The sequence below is a fragment of the Erythrolamprus reginae genome, chromosome 1 (assembly GCF_031021105.1).
Source record: "Erythrolamprus reginae isolate rEryReg1 chromosome 1, rEryReg1.hap1, whole genome shotgun sequence".
In the NCBI taxonomy this organism is placed as follows: Eukaryota; Metazoa; Chordata; class Lepidosauria; order Squamata; family Dipsadidae; genus Erythrolamprus; species Erythrolamprus reginae.
Genome location: NC_091950.1, coordinates 142,890,884 through 142,907,671, shown reverse-complemented (window position 1 = coordinate 142,907,671; position 16,788 = coordinate 142,890,884). Strand labels below are relative to the sequence as shown.

The window sequence follows — 16,788 nt, the reverse complement described above, 5'->3', positions numbered from 1 at the left end:
TTGCTTGTCAAAGATTTAGGAGACAGGCCGTGATCTGAGGCGCTGTATCACAAGAAACAATAAAAGCCTGACTCCAAAAAATGAGAGGTTCGGGCACTTGGAGGAATTGTAATCTGTTTTTCCTATAAGGGCAAGGTCAATTTTATAAGGAAGAGCACCATTTTAAGATTTCTCAGGTTCCTTGAGAAAAGTAGTAGGAAAATAAGAGCTAATCCATCCACTGTGTTTATTACAAAAAAGATGGTTTGAAACAAGCTTTGTGGGATTGCTAATCTCACATGGACATAGTGAGGGAGCACTGCTATATCCTACAACATGCAAGGCTTTACAGCTTTAGCATGAATTAGGATCATGGGAAACCTCACTTCACGGGAAATGAGAATGTGGAGATGTTTTATGAAAATTAATGATAAAGGACCCCACAGAAACTGTTTTAAGCCATTGCCATGGAATAAAACCAGCTCTATCAATTTGGTGCTAATTGGTTTATAGAAGAAACATAGAAGACTGACGGCAGAAAAAGACCTCATGGTCCATCTAGTCTTCCCTTATACTATTTCCTGTATTTTATCTTACAATGGATATATGTTTATCCCAGGCATGTTTAAATTCAGTTACTGTGGATTTACCAACCACGTCTGCTGGAAGTTTGTTCCAAGGATCTACTACTCTTTCAGTAAAATAGTATTTTCTCATGTTGCTTTTGATCTTTCCCCCAACTAACTTCAGATTGTGTCCCCTTGTTCTTGTGTTCACTTTCCTATTAAAAACACTTCCCTCCTGACCCTTATTTAACCCTTTAACATATTTAAATGTTTCTATCATGTCCCCCCTTTTCCTTCTGTCCTCCAGACTATACAGATTGAGTTCATGAAGTCTTTCCTGATACGTTTTATGCTTAAGACCTTCCACCATTCTTGTAGCCCGTCTTTGGACCCGTTCAATTTTGTCAATATCTTTTTGTAGGTGAGGTCCCCAGAACTGAACACAGTATTCCAAATGTGGTCTCACCAGTGCTCTATATAAGGGGATCACAATCTCCCTCTTCCTGCTTGTTATACCTCTAGCTATACCTCTTGTTATACCTCTATTCTTCCATCTTTAGTTCCTCACATTTTATTACAAGATTTGGGAAGAATCCTTAGAAGAATCATGAATGCAAGACCCCCATGGCTGAAGCTGTTGAAACCATTGGCACTGAGTTTCCCTCTCTTTTACCAAGTACACAAAATTAGTACAAGTTACTAATCAAAGTTCTGACAGATTCATTCTTAATTCTGTCCCTACCGAGGCCTTATTAAGGGGAACCAATGGGCTTCATCTTCAAATGTTTTGGTAAGTGCAGAATTGGGGATGAGGCAAGCAAGGACCTGTGGGGATGGAAAGGGCAACACTCTGCCCAGAATAGTACCCACAACCCCACCACCACTCCACATTATCATTTCATCTCACTTAATAGGCTCAGATCCACATCCATCTACTCACCTGTGCACATATGGGAGTAGAAGCCTTCAAGTTTGAGCATAATGAGTAAGGAGCCCCAGCCCAGCAAAACAGCAGAGAAAAAGAGATTTTCCACCACCGCAGTACAGGCCATCCACCAGCGTCGCTGGTACGCTTGATGCAAAGTGGGTGCCATCTTCCCTCTGGCTTGTAAGAGGAGGCTGCAAATAAAACAAGATTATCATCTTTCTTGGCACTCAGGTCTTTTTAGCTATTCCACTGGTTTTGACCGGGAAATTACAGGTAAGATACAGAGTACAGTGGTACCTCTACTTACGAACTTAATTTGTTCCGTGACCAGGTTCTTAAGTAGAAAGGTTTGTAAGAAGAAGCAATTTTTCCCATAGGAATCAATGTAAAAGCAATGTGTGCAATTGGGGAAACCACAGGGAGGGTGAAGGCCATTTATTCCCAGGAGATTCCTAGAGAGGCCCCATGGAGGCTTCACCCCGCCTTTTCTGGCCCTGTTTCCATCCCAGGAGATTCCTAGAGAGGCCCCATGGAGGCTTCCCCCTGTCTTTCCAAGCCCTGTTTCCTCCCAAGAGATTCCTAGAGAGGCCCCACGGAGGCTTCTCCCTGCCTTTTCCAGTTACAGTTTTGGAGGCTTAGGTTTGTAAGTGGAAAATAGTTCTTGAGAAGAGGCAAAAAAATCTTGAACATCTGGTTCTTATCTAGAAAAGTTCATAAGTAGAGGCATTCTTAGGTAGAGGTACCACTGTATTTAGTATTTATTAAATTCTCCAGTGGACTCAGGGCAGCGAACAAGGATAAAAGTATAATACAATCTATAAAACCCCATAAATTAAAACATTCACCCCTCAATCATTCATCATAAAACCTATATCATAATAGCAGTCATACATCAATTCGGGTTGGAGCAGTGTGTTGTTGCTCAACGATTCCAAGTCTGGTGGCAACCCCATGTTTTTAAGGCTTTTCAGAAGACCAGGCAGGTGGGAGCGGTCCGGATCTCAGGGGAAATTTGTTCCAGAGAATTGGAGCCCCCACAGAGAAGGCTCTCCCCCACAGGAACTATAACTCAGTGGTAAGACACTTGCTATAGCAATAGCATGTAGACTTATATACCGCTTCACAGTGCTTTGCAACCCTCTCTAAGCAGTTTATAGAGAGCACATTACCCCCAACAGTCTGGGTCCTCATTTTACCGACCTCAGAAGGATGGAAGGCGGAGTCACCCTTGAGCCGGTGAGAATCGAACTGCCAAACTGCAGGCAGTCGTAAGTCAACACAAGTAGCCTGCATATTGCATTCTAACCACTGCGCCACTGCGGCTCTTACATGCTAAAGGTCCAAAGTTCAATCTTTATTTCCTTCAAAAAGGGTTAAGAAGGAAAGCCTGTAGACTTCTGCCCATCACCATCTATATTAGGTGGAACAATAGTCAGATCTCATAGCAGGAGATTCCTACTTTTAAATAATGGGATACCAAACTCTTCCGAACTCACTGGAGTTATTAAAAATCAAAGTCATGAATTAGAACTCCGGCTTGACAGTAGACATTGGGGTGGTGATACTTATAGGCCACTATATGCTGGAAGGCAAGACCTAGCAACAAAATACTACGAAAGGAGGAATATATAACCTTGAAAACTATTTTAAAAAAGGAAATTGCTGGCCCAGCTATTAGCCTGGGGGCAAACAGCTGCTAGGATTTCTTCCGACAGAGGTCTGAGCCACACAATCAGTTGACTTGTAGTTCCTGGAGTTAAACAAGGGCAGCCTGGCAGCTGCTACTACTCACAGGGCAGGAGCCACAGAGGAGGTTGCAGCTCACTTCCTGCAGAAACACCGTGCATGATTGGAGCCTCCATCTGTTTTGTGAGTTGCCACTTTCCCCTTCAGCCCTCCATTTTTCATGAACAAAAAAGGAAGATAAAATAGAAGATAAAACCATACAGACAAGTAGGGGCAAAACTCTGCCCCGTGGAAATGTCAAAATGCATCCCTTCCTTTACGTGCCTGGGTAAGAATGCCACTGTGGGGTTTCATATACTATGAAAGGAGATCTTGTTCCTTGCTTGCTGGCAAAAACCAGCCCAGGCCAATTTGTTCATTATCTGCTATCTGAAATTGCCTATCACAGGCTGAAAGTAAACTGGCTTCTTTAACCTGCTTGCTAACCGGTTTTTAACAGCAAGGAGATTTCAAGTACCACTTCTTCTTTTTTTAAAAAAACATACTTTTATGAGCTTTTTGGATATGTTTATTTTCTGGAAATCAGTCACATAAGTGGACATCAGCTATAGTACAGATAGCAATAGCATTTAGACCTATATACCGCTTCATAGTACTTTTACAGCCTTCTCTAAGCAGTTTACAGAATCAGCATATTGCCCCCCAACAGTCTGGGTCCTCATTTTACCCACCTCGGAAGGATGGAAGGCTGAGTCAACCTTGAGCCGGGAGGTGAGATTTGAACTGCTGAACTACAGCAAGCAGTTAGCTGAAGTAGCCTGCAGTGCTGCCCTCTAACCACTGCGCCACCCCGGCTCAAGAGACGCATTAAAAGAGATGCTCACTCCTATGCATATGTATACTAAAGCTTACAATTTATTTGTATCAGAAGTATTATTTTGACAAGAGAGGTCTTCACAGAACAACCTAGAGAAAGAATTACAAAGAATTACACTGAAGTCATAAACGGATCATGCATGAAGTTTTTAGCTCAAGGGGAACCATTCTAATGGAGCAATTGGAGACCTGGCCTAAAGATACGGTATATGCCATGAATTCATATCCGCCACTTGCTTACTTGAATGGTCTTCAAATACTTTGCCTCTCAGGAGATCACTGGGAGAATGACAATGTAGAAGAAATCACATTCACTAAGCACAGTCTCTATTATTATTATTATTATTATTATTATTATTATTAATTAGATTTGTATGCCACCCCTCTCCGTAGACTCGGGGCGGCTCACAACACAATAAAACAGTTCATAAAAAATCTAATGATTTACAATTTAAAATATTTTAAAAACGCCATTATTAAGCAGACATACATACAAATATACCATACATAAATTGTATAGGCCCGTGGGAGATATCTCAATTCCCCCATGCCTGACGACAAAGGTGGGTTTCGAGGAGTTTAGGAAAGGCAAGGAGGGTAGGGGCAGTTCTAATCTCTGGGGGGAGCTGGTTCCAGAGAGTCGGGGCCACCACAGAGAAGGCTCTTCCCCTGGGGCCCGCCAGATTACATTGTTTGGTCGATGGGACCCGGAGAAGGCCCACTCTGTGGGACCTAATCGGTCGCTGGGATTCGTGCAGCAGAAGGTGGTCTCGGAGATATTCTGGTCCGATGCCATGAAGGGCTTTATAGGTCATAACCAACACTTTGAATTGTGACCGGAAATTGATTGGCAACCAATGCAGACTGCGGAATGTTGGTGTAACATGGGCATATTTGGGAAAGCCCATAATAGCTCTCGCAGCTGCATTCTGCACGATTTGAAGTTTCCGAAAACTCTTCAAAGGTCGCTCCATGTAGAGAGCGTTACAGTAGTCGAGCCTCGAGGTGATGAGGGCATGAGTGACTGTGAGCAGTGACTCCCGGTCCAAATAGGGCCGCAACTGGTGCACCAGGTGAACCTGGGCAAACGCCCCCCTCGCCACAGCTGAAAGATGGTTCTCTCTTGATAAAAGAGTATGAATATTTACATAAAGTAGAAGTGGCAATCTAAACATTCATTTTTAAAATCTTGAAAGAGGCTGCAGAAGTAAATCAGGACATTCTAGGTTAAAGACCGGCCTCAGAGGCAAACTTTCAGAAGTGACTCTAAAAACCTCAAATGTCAACAGAGAACTTAAAAATGTAAATGTGTAACCTAAACATGCGAAAGTCAGATTGTCCTGGCACAGAAGTTCGATTTTACTAAAACTGTGCCAACTTCCTGAATTGTGAATGTTAGGTTTTTCATTTTGAACATTTGGGACTAATATTTCCAAAGTTCCAGAGATGCAAGTTGGGTCCTGATTGATTTAATGCTTTCGGTAATGAGGCAGAATGAGAAGTAAACAGCTTGGTAATGAAATTCAGAGATGACATCAGATCCAGCAGCATTTGTAAACAAGCACAATAGGGAAAGAGGGGGGGGGAAATGCTGATAGCTCTTAAACCAGAAAGAAGGGAAAGCTGGAAGAAAAAAAGGCTACATCATTTAGCACCAAAGCTTTTAAAAAAGGAACTTTCAAGACAGATGTTACTTGAAAGTATCCTGTGCCAAAAAGCAGCTGCTGCTTGAAATGTTTAAGAATCCATATTACAGGAATGTGTTGTCAAACACTGGAAGCCTGAGACTAAACTGCACAACACTAGTGGTGTAGGGGTGGCCAGGTTTCCTTCCTGGAAAATTGCAGGCAAGTGCTAAAAGGTATCAATGTCAAGATTGGAATTCGTGGCCAAATGCCGGTCTAGCTGGAGGCCTGATCTCAGTGCGATGAGTCACTAGTTTTGTAAACCACAGAGGATTGATTGATTAATTGATTGGTTCGACTTCTATGCCGCCCAATCTCAATGGGTCTCAGGGCATCTTACAACAATATAAAAATACAAATTACAATGATAAAAGAAGTCAAATATAAATGTTAAAACAATAAAAAAAACAGTTATAAAACCCACAACTCAAACAATCCAATCAACACACATAGGTACCATTCAGCACAATTCAGCCATGATAGGTGTAAATGTTCATGGACCCCAGGTCTGCTGGCAAAGCCATGTCTTCGCTGCCTTTCAGAAGACCATTAGGATGGGAGGAGTACGGACATGGGGGGTGGGGGGGGAGTTGGTTCTATATAGAGCAATGATTTTCAACCTTTTTTGATCCGCGGCACATTTTTTACATTTACAAAACCCTGGGGCACATTGAGCGGGGGGGGGGGGCTAAAAAAAGTTTGGAAAAAAAAATCTCTCTCTCTCTTCCTCCCTTTCGCTCTATTTCTCTCTCTCTCCCTTCCTTCCTTCTTTCTCTCTCCATCCCTTTCTTTCTCTTCCTTCCTTCCTCTCTTTTTTGCTCTCTTTCTCTCTCCCTCCCTCCCTCCCTCTATGTCTTTCTCTCTCTCTATTGCTTTCTTTCTCTCTCTTTCTTTCCCTCTTGCTTTCTTTCTCTTGTTCTCTTTCTCTCTCTCTTGCTTTCTCTCTCTCTCTTGCTTTCTTTCTCTCTTGCTTTCTTTCTCTCTCTGAGCTTCGCGGTACACCTGACCATGTCTCATGGCACACTGGTTGAAAAACACCGCTATAGAGATTAAGATTAAGGCAGCCCTGAAAGGAACGTCCATAGAAGAGATCCAATCAGCCGTGACGAAGACCTTGCAAGAAGTCCCTGAAGACATCTTCCAGGGCGCATACCAGTCATGTCAGTCCTTGGAAAAAATGTGTAGAGGCCCAAGGACAGTACTTTGAAGAATTTTAAGTGTTTGTGCAAATCCGTTCAATAAATTACTTTTTAAAAAAAAATAATTGCATTATTTTTGGAACGGAGCCTGTATATGCCATGAATTCAAATCTCCCACTTGCTTACTTGAATGATCTTCAAATACTCTGCCTCTCTTAGAAGATCACTGGGAAGATGACAATGTGGAAGAAATCATATTCACTAAGCACAGTCTCTCTTTGAGAAAAGGATATGAATATTTACATAAGCCAGAGGTGGCAATCTAAATCATTTTTAAAACCTTGAAAGAGGCTGTAGAAGTAAATTAAGACATTCTAGCTTAAAGACCTACCTCTGAGGCAAAGTTTCAGAAATGACTCTAAAAACCTCAAATGTCAACAAAGAACTTAAAAGTGTAAATGTGTAATCTAAACATGCAAAAGTCACATTGTCCTGGCACAGAACTTTGGTTTTACTAAAACTGTGCTAACTTCTTGAATTGTGAATGTTAGGTTTTTCATTTTGAACATTTGGTTTGGGACTAATATTTCTGAAAGTCCAGAGGTGCTATTCTATAAAAATATTTTGCCTGTATTACTCAGAATATCCCTTAACTGAATATGTACAATAATCAGAAAATGATGTAAACTGCTCAAAAAAAATAAAGGGAACACTCAAAGAACACATCCTCGATCTGAATGAATGAAATATTCTCATTGAATACTTTATTCTGTGCAAAATTGAATGTGCCCAACATCATATGAAATTGATTGTCAATCAGTGTTGCTTCCTAAGTGGACACTTTGGTTTCACAGAAGTTGGATTTACTTGGAGTTATATTGTGTTGTTTAAGCGTTCCCTTTATTTTTTTTTAGCAGTGTGTTTTGGTGCTATGTTACACAAAAGATGGAAATTCTTTTGATGCAAGTACTATATTCAGATCTTAACAGATTCTGACCTAAAGCTTTCAACAATCAGATCAAGTTATAGAAATAATGTAGAATATTAAAAATGTGCAGAGTCCTTGACTTATTACCATTATTGAACGTGGAAATTAGGCTGTACGTTGTTGCAGTCATTAAGCAGGTCATTTCATGACGTGATTTTACAACATTTTTTGTCATTAAATGAAAACCATAACCATTGTTATGGTTAAGTGAACCATAGTTGTTAAGTAAATACATTTTACCCAATGGATGTTTTTTGCTAATGAGTTAAATCAGCAAAAATAAATAAATGAAAATCAGTGACATGACTACAGGATGCTGCAAGAGCCATAAATGTAAGATCCTGAAAGCTGTCATAAGGCAGTTGCGAAGCACCCCAAATGCAGTCATGTGACTGCTGTGTGTGTGATCAATGTTAACTACGAAATCAGGTTATAAGTTGTTTTAGGAAGATCCAACGTAACTCTGAACAGTTGTAACCCAATCCTCAGTTAAGGACTACCTGTACTGTACTTTCCAGATTTCCAGAATGTTAAAACTGATAAAAACGTTCCTGTGTGGTGAAAACTACTGTATAGAAGTTAAAGTCCAACACATTTAGAGGCCACCGGATGGGAAGGTTATGCTATCCTAACAGACCTCTTTCATAACACCCAGCTGATCATCTGAGGTTTGGCAATTTGCAACTGTGCATACTATTCTTTAATAAGACCATTGAAGAGAATTAAACTAATATTTTTCAGTTGCTACCAATTATCAGTTATCTAAATGTAAAACTTGCTTGATGACTTCTTTCAACAAAAATAAGGATCTGGAGCTTCTGACAATGCTGTGCATATTCCATACCTACAAAATACATGACAGATCCTTACAAATCACGGTTGCAGGAAATAGGTATGCCTAATTTAATGAAAAGAAGGATCAGGTGAGACATGATAGCAGGGTTCCAATATCTCAGGGGTTGCCACAAGAAAGAGGAAGTCAAATTATTCTCCAAAGCACCTGAGGGTAGAACAAGAAGCAATGGGTGGAAACTAAACAAGGAGAGAAGTAACTTAGAACTAAGGAAAAATTTCCTGACAGTTAGAACAATTAACCAGTGGAACAGCTTGCCTCCAGAAGTTGTGAATACTCCAACACTCGCAGTTTTTAAGCATATGTTGGATAACCATTTGTCTGAAGTAGTGTAGGGTTTCCTGCCTAAGCAGGGGTTGGACTAGAAGACCTCCAAGGTCCCTTCCAACTCTGTTGTTGTTAGAGTTTAATAGGGCTCCCTGAATTTCCACTTATCTTTATGCATCCTGAATACATTCCTTCACACTTGACCAATAAAGAATTCTATAAAGTAAATGAACAGCTATTGCTGCTTTTTTTAAAAACAGAGCATGAGGTCAGATGGAGAAATTCTTAGGCTGAAGCAGACAAGTATATGCCTATGCTTTTATTTCCTTACTGCACAGGGCTTTTAACTGTATATCATTCAAGGCAGAAGGGTATACATCACAAAAATAATAAATACATGGACTTGCATATCATTCAGCGACAGCAAAATGTTCTGTGGAATTCAGTAAGTTACAGTAATATGTTGGAAACCAGACGCCCGATTGTTTTAGGGATGGAAAGCAAGATCCTGTCCCTCATGGAGTAAAGAAAAGAAAACTTTGGAAATACCTAGGCTAAGGCTGATGAGATAACGATCCAAGAAGGAAGCTGTTGGTTTCCATACAATTCCAATGTGTGTTCCGTGCCGGGTAGTTAAAAATGTGCTCCTCTTTTAAGTTGGTTAAAAGTACAACAAAAGAAAAGGAGAAAGAAGACTTAAAACAGGAAGACGGGTTCTTTCCCTCTATTCCTTTTCTCCTTGCTGAAAGAATCAATCTATCAGACTCCCATTATATCAAGATCCATACCCCACATAACTTTATACAAACAGCATTTTTTGTGAAACGAAACTAAATAGGGGGCTGTTATGCTGCAAAGAAAATTCAACTTAGAGAAGTCCTATAGGCATCCTTACAAAGAAGGAAGCGAGAGTGGTTGCTATCCAATGTTGCCCAATTATATTAAAATGAACCATTCACGGGTTCAAGGATTTTAAGTTAAATAGTGGTCCTTCCTCCTATTTTCAGCAGTAGAATAACAGCATGCAGGTGCCTGAGCAAACTATGAACCAGCAAACACCACTGTTTCCTCTATGATCTTACCAAACTAGCAAAAGTTACGTAATCTAGTTCCTAATGCAATGCGAGAGCAAGAAAAACAGTATATTAGCAGTGAGGGAACATTATACATTTTTTTAAAAGAATTATAAATATGGTTGAAAAATCTCTGGAGAACCACTGCTTTGCTCTTTAAGAGAGGAAGATTTCAAATGAGCCCCGTCCATCTCAGCAGTGGCACCAGATAATGATCTCACTTGTACGTCACAGGGAATTAACTAAGCTAACCGGAGAGAATTTAATAGGCAGAGGAAGGCACTGATCATATTAAGAGTCATGCTACAGAACTGCACACTGTCAACCATTATTCCGGCAGAAATCCAATACATATTTATTTAGAAGCATGGCTCAGAGGAACTTACTTCTGACCAGGCCTAAGTAGGATATCAATGCAAATCCACCTTTATTATTATTCTCTGAGGAGTGCAGTTTGAGTTTCCCTCTCACGCCACATTATTCTTGGCAGAGTTGCCACCATAAATGTATTGGGTCATCATCCACTGCCTTAGTGTTAACTTCAAGCTTTGGCAGATGAACAATGTAACTATTATAAAATAGCGAGTCTTGTTTACATTGCTCTCCTTCTGTAACAGAAGTCTGTAGTTGTTTCTGCGAGCTGAAGAGAGGAGATAAGATAAGATAAGATGAATAGAGAGGAGAGGAGAGTTGCTGCCAACCTGCCTTCCATTGAGGACCTGTACACTGCACGAGTCAAAAAGAGGGCAGGGAAAATATTTACTGACCCCTCGCATCCTGGACACAAATTGTTTCAACTCCTACCTGCAAAATGTCGCTACGGAGCACTGCACACCAAGACAACTAGACACAATAACAGATTTTCCCCGAATGCCATCACTCTGCTAAACAAATAATTCCCTCAACACTGTCAAACTTTTTACTAAGTCTTCTTCTATTTCTACTAGTTATTTCTCATCATCCTTTTCCTCCCACTTAGGACTGTATGACTGTAACTTGTTCCTTGTATCCTAAGATTTTTATTATTGTTGTTTCTTCATTGCTTATTTGACCCCTATGACAATCATTAAGTGTTGTACCACATGATTCTTGACAAATGTATCTTTTTATTCTATGTACACTGAGAGCATATGCACCAAAGACAAATCCCTTGTGTGTCCAATCACACTTGGCCAATAAAGAATTCTATTCTATTCTATTCTATTCTATTCTATTCTAGAAGAGAAGAGAAGAGAAGAGAAGAGAATGGTAACATCTAGAGAAGTAGAAGGGAAGGAGGAGGAAACCAAGCAATGGAATGGTGAAGAAGGGCTTCCTTTACCATGAAATAGCCATGACTGTACAGAGACAAAGGATACCTTTTGTACAGATAGACCACTTTGGAGATCTGGATTAAACATCTTAGAGATGTGCTGATACTGAAAGTCCCTGACCAAAAAATCAAGATAGGGGCAGGGGTGTTCAAAAGGACCCAAGTGCCAGTCCGATAATGAAAAGTCTACAGACGTTTAGGGGCAGGGAACTTGCTTGTGACCACTAAAAGCAACATTTGTACTGTAACACTACTGGTTTTACTGATCACTGACATAGAAACATAGAAACAAAGATTGATGGCAGAAAAAGACCTCAGGGTCCATTTACTCTGCCCTTATACTATTTCCTGGATATATGTTTATCCCAGGCATGTTTAAATTCAGTTACTGTGGATTTACCAACCACGTCTGCTGGAAGTTTGTTCCAAGGATCTACTACTTTTTCAGTAAAATCATATTTTCTCACGTTGCTTCTGATCTTTCCCCCAACTAACCTCAGATTGTGCCCCCTAGTTCTTGTGTTCACTTTCCTATTAAAAACACTTCTCTCCTGAACCTTATTTAACCCTTTAACATATTTAAATGTTTCAATCATGTCCCCCCTTTCCCTTCTGTCCTCCAGACTATACAGTCAACAATTAATGACATCAACAATTAAACTGTTAGTACACTAGGATTCATCAATAAAACCCTATCTTGTTTATAATTCAGGTTTTGGCCAATTAACAATTTCTTGGACCTGCTTCACTAGACATGCAGATAATTTCACTGCCCACCCAACCCCGGCTGACTAACTGTGGTGACGGGAGGCTCCACCCACCCATTCAGGACACTCCGCCCGCCCACCTGGGTTGCTCCACCCACCTTCCCCAGGATGCTTCTGCACATGTGCAGAATCGTCACCCACATGTGAGTGAGCGCACTCATGAACCAGTAGTAACGGGTTACTACACTAGAATATTTATAGCTCAGGGTTGAAATGAGAGATTCGTGGTGCTCTCTCTGAGCTTGGTTGTTTTCTGGCAGATGTTTCATTACTCAAACCAGGTAATATCAGCAGTACTAGTAGGCAGTTGGGCAAACCCTATTCCCTGCTAGCACTAATTATGTTTATTGCTACCCAGTTTGGGTTATGGAACATCTGCCAAAAAAACAACAACAACCAAGCTTAGAGAACACCAAGGACCCCTTATAGATTTGGCTTAGATTTGTGAGTTGTGGTCAAAGATACACGTGTGGCAAATTTAAAATCAAATCTCTCCCTTGCATGTGAATCTATGAAGGGGATACCATACTGTATGGTGGTCACACATACAGCTATGATTCTACTCAGCTACTGATAATGGAAAGAAGACCACAAATCCCTTATCCTTGGTGGCTGGCTACAGTTTAATCTGAAGACAGACAGACAGACAGACAGACTGACTGACTGACTGATTGATTGATTGGTTGGTTGGATTTATCTGCCACCCAACTCCAACTGGACTCTAGACAGCTTACAGTAATTAATGTATGTATGTATGTATGTATGTATGTATCTATCTATCTATCTATCTATCTATCTATCTATCTATCTATCTATCTATCTATCTATCTATCTACACCGCCCAATCCCAAAGGACCCAAGGTCTCAGTAATGACAATAAATACCAGAAAAAACAGAAGAAAACAGAAGAAAACATCCCAAATCCTTTACCCTTATGTGGCTGGCTACAGTTTAATGGATAGATAGATAGATAGATAGAGAGAGAGAGAGAGAGAGAGAGAGAGAGAGAGAGAGAGAGAGAGAGAGACAGACAAGACAGACAGATAGATTTTTATTGATTGATTGACTGATTGATTGGATTTATCTGCCGCCCAACTCCAATTGGACTCTGGTAGGCGGCTTACAGGAATGACAAATCTAGCAATATGGAGTAAATAAGAACAATAAATACAATAAAACAGTCTGAAATACATTGTAACCCTAAAAAGCCATACATACTCCCCCCATTCCTGATCCCAGTCCCGGGTAAGCTTTTGATCTGAAAATATCAGGCCAAATTAACAGAGAGAAAGAACACAAAGTGCCTCAGGAAACTTATATCTCTTTGAATTTAAAACTATGAGTGTCTATAGTGAACAAAAACAAAAGGTACTGAGTAAGTTACGGGCATAAAGGCGCTCTTTAGAAACCTGCCATTTCCCTTACCAATTATGCAGGTCCAATATTAGCCCAGTGAGGTTCTTCTGCAAACTTCTGAGATATTTTTTTTTAAAGCTGGAGGGGAAGCAGAGTTTCAAAAAGTAAAGTTTGAGGCCCTTCTCAGTGCCAACCAAGCAAGAGAGGAGACCCCCCTCTTGAGCCCATATATATAATCTAGCCATAAGCGTGTTAATCGCTCCCCAACCCCTTTTCCTGTCACCCTGTGTTATTATCCTTAGGGATACCCCAAAGTCTGCATGAGGGGAGGGCGGAGGGAGGGGGCAGGCCGCTGTGGGGACAACCGTTTTTCCCATTTTCCAATCGCCACCCGGCAATCTTTTCCTTTCAATTCGTCCCCTCCTTTCCCCTCAGACGCGCACCCAATTCACCCCCTTCCTCTCCCCGCTTTTTCCCCCCTCCTGTTGTTGTTGTCGTCTTCCCGCCTTAGGGGCAGCAGGCCTCATTTCCCAACTCGAGCAAACCTTAAAAACGCCGCGAGGGGCAAAGCGTTTTAAGACGCGGCTCTGGCAGAGTTCGCCCTCCACCCAAGCCAGCCCAAAGCTGCAGGGAGCCGCTGCCACGTGGAAGCCGGAGAGCCCTGCTTAGTAAGGGAGGGAAGCCATACAAAGAGGGCTTTTCCTGGGCAAACCCCCAGCACACACACACACACCCGATCGCCCGCGCTCCCGGCCCCCTGACCCCTATTCCAGCCTCCCTTTCCAAGCCCCTCCAAAACCGTCCCATCCCCAAAGTTCAATCAACTCACTTTCGGGCTCCGTCCCAGCCCCCTTTTGGCGGGCTGAACTGAAGGCGCGCCTTTTCCTCCCGACGATTCGGGGGTATATCTGCCTTCAAGGCGTTGCCAAACGGGGGCTGCCCCGGGCGCGGGCGGATCCTCCCCTTTTGCGAGCCGCGGAGAAGGAGGCGATTCAAATCCGCTTTCACCGGAGCCCGCTCGCTCCGAGCGCCTGGCTCAACCTGGAGGGGGAGAAAAAAGAGAAGCGCGTTTTCCACGCGGGGCCCCGGGCAGGAAGTGTTCCTTGCCCGGTGTCGAAAGGAGAAAGGGGGGCAGGAATCGAGAGGCTGGTCCGCCTGTGGCTTTATAAGGTCATCGGTGCGCGTTTGGTTATTCCCACACACGCGCGCACGCAATAAAAAAACGTGGAACTCGGGGCGAGATAGGGTGAAGAAAGCGCACGGCAAATGCGCAAAGAGAGATGGGCTTCTCTTGGGAAGGCTGCCTCGGTTTGTTCGCCCGGGGCTTTCGGCTCGGCTGGGTTTTAAGGTTCGACCGCTTTTTGACTAGCCCAATCGGGCGACTTGGTTTGGAGGGAGACTCCCATTTCAGTGGCCGATCCTCTGCTGCGACGTCACCTAAAGTTGCCTTGGGCACCCTTGACCAGAGAAAGGTAGAGAAAGCGACTTGCTTCTCTACCACGTTGTAAGCAAACGCAATATAAAACGTCGCTATTGTAACACAGGTTATCCACGGTTGACCTATCCAGATTCCTAAGAGGTCAGTAAGGGGCGAGTACAAGTGCACTAGAGTGCCTTCCGTCCCCTGTCCTATACTTTTCTTCTATTCCTATATTTATTTTATTTTATTGATTGATTGATTTTTGTCCATTGCACAATGAGAGTTATATTGGGTATACATATAGTAAATATATAATGAAGGTTATAGAGGATATACTCATAGTAAAGTATATCTAAGAAAGAATAGAAGAGAATAAATAGGAATAAAATATATCAGTGAAAGAATAGAATAAATATAGGAAAGAAAAATGGTATAGGAAATATAGGAGAGCAATAGGACAGGGGACTGAAGGCATGCTGGTGCACTTATGTACGTCCCTTACTGACCACTTAGGAATCTGGAGAGGTCAACCGTGGATAGTCTAAGGGTAAAGTGTTGGGGGTTAGGGGATGACACTACAGAGTCCGGCAATGAGTTCCATATCTCTTCTATTCTTTCATTGATATGTTTTATTCCTATATCTTCTCTTCTCTTCTTTCTTAGATATATTTTACTATGAGCATATCCTCTATAACCTTCATTATGTATTTTACCATGTGTATACCCACTAAAACCCTCATTGTGTATTGGACAAAATCAATCAATAAATAAACAATAAATAAATAAATAAATAGGTGCGGAGGAGAAAAGAGAAGGAAGCAACAGTCTTGTGACCGAGAACAAAGCTGGCCTTAAAGCACACATTTCTATCTATTGATCCAGCTGAGTTAATGCATGCAGTGGACAATAGGTTTCCATTTCCAAGTGTCGTGGTGGGCTGCTTGCCTTTTGCTCCGGGATTAAAAAATAAATTAAACATTATGTTTCTCCTTTCCGAGGGATTATTATGATGGGTAAGAGCTAGAGCAGTGTTTCCCAACCTTGGCAACTTGGAGATATTTGGACTTCAACTCCCAGAATTCCCCAGCCAGCAAATGCTGGCTGGGGAATTCTGGGAGTTGAACTCCAAATATCTTCAAGTTGCCAAAGTTGGGAAACACTGAGCTAGAGAAACATTTTAATCTGTTAGGCAATGATAAAAGAACTATCCACTTAGGGAAGGATTTAGAGCAGTGGTTCTCAACCTGGGTGTGGGGACGGTCAAATGACCGTTTCACAGGGGCCGCCTAAGACCAGGGGAAAAGACAAATTCCCCATGATGTTAAGAAAGAAAGCTTCTATTCTGGCGCCTTGGAACATATTTTTACAATCCGACCAATCAGGCGTTTACAACGTCGGTGTCCTTCTGACCTTCCTGCCAATCAGCTTAAAGCTCTGTTGGGAGAATTGGCACTAGACTTATGGTTGGGGGGTCACCACAACATGAGAAACTGTATTAAGGGGTCACGGCATTAGAAAGATTGAGAACCACTCATTTAGAGGGTGGATGGGAAGTAGGAAGGAGAGAAAAGGGAAATAGTGGAGAAAGAGTAGAAAGAAGGAGGAAGGAGAAAAGAAAGGTAGTAGAAGGAAAGGGAGGAGTAAGAAAGTAGGTAGTAGGGGCGGAATAGCCACATGAGATAGAAAGAGGGACATGGAAAGAAGAAAGTTGGATAAAGACAGAGGTGGGCTACTGCCCAGGGTATGGGGTAGTGAAAATGGAGCTCCACCCCAGAGAGCACCCAATTTGCACTGAAAGATGTCGAAAGAAAATGCAGGGTGACCTGCATAAGCCACACCCACAGTGTGGTAGTAAAAATTTTGGTAGCCCTTCACTGGATACAGACGAAATAA

At 41.9% G+C, this 16,788-nt stretch overlaps 1 protein-coding gene across 3 annotated transcripts in view; it reads right to left on the bottom strand.

Moving 5' to 3' along the window:
* SLC43A1 (solute carrier family 43 member 1) overlaps nt 1-14,789 on the bottom strand; it is a 48,988-nt gene extending 34,199 nt beyond the window's left edge. Inside the window, exons 1-3 of one of the 3 annotated variants that reach the window (XM_070727311.1) lie at nt 14,305-14,730; nt 13,545-13,613; nt 1,486-1,664 (exon numbers count right to left, since the gene is read on the bottom strand). In XM_070727311.1, coding sequence (XP_070583412.1) covers nt 1,486-1,639 — 154 coding nt within the window. In that variant the 5' untranslated portion in view covers nt 1,640-1,664; nt 13,545-13,613; nt 14,305-14,730. Of the gene's footprint in view, nt 1-1,485; nt 1,665-9,516; nt 9,533-13,544; nt 13,614-14,304 lie in introns of those variants that run through there. The other 2 variants (XM_070727296.1, XM_070727301.1) reach the window with 2 other exon arrangements.
* Nucleotides 14,790-16,788: the final 1,999 nt, after the last annotated feature.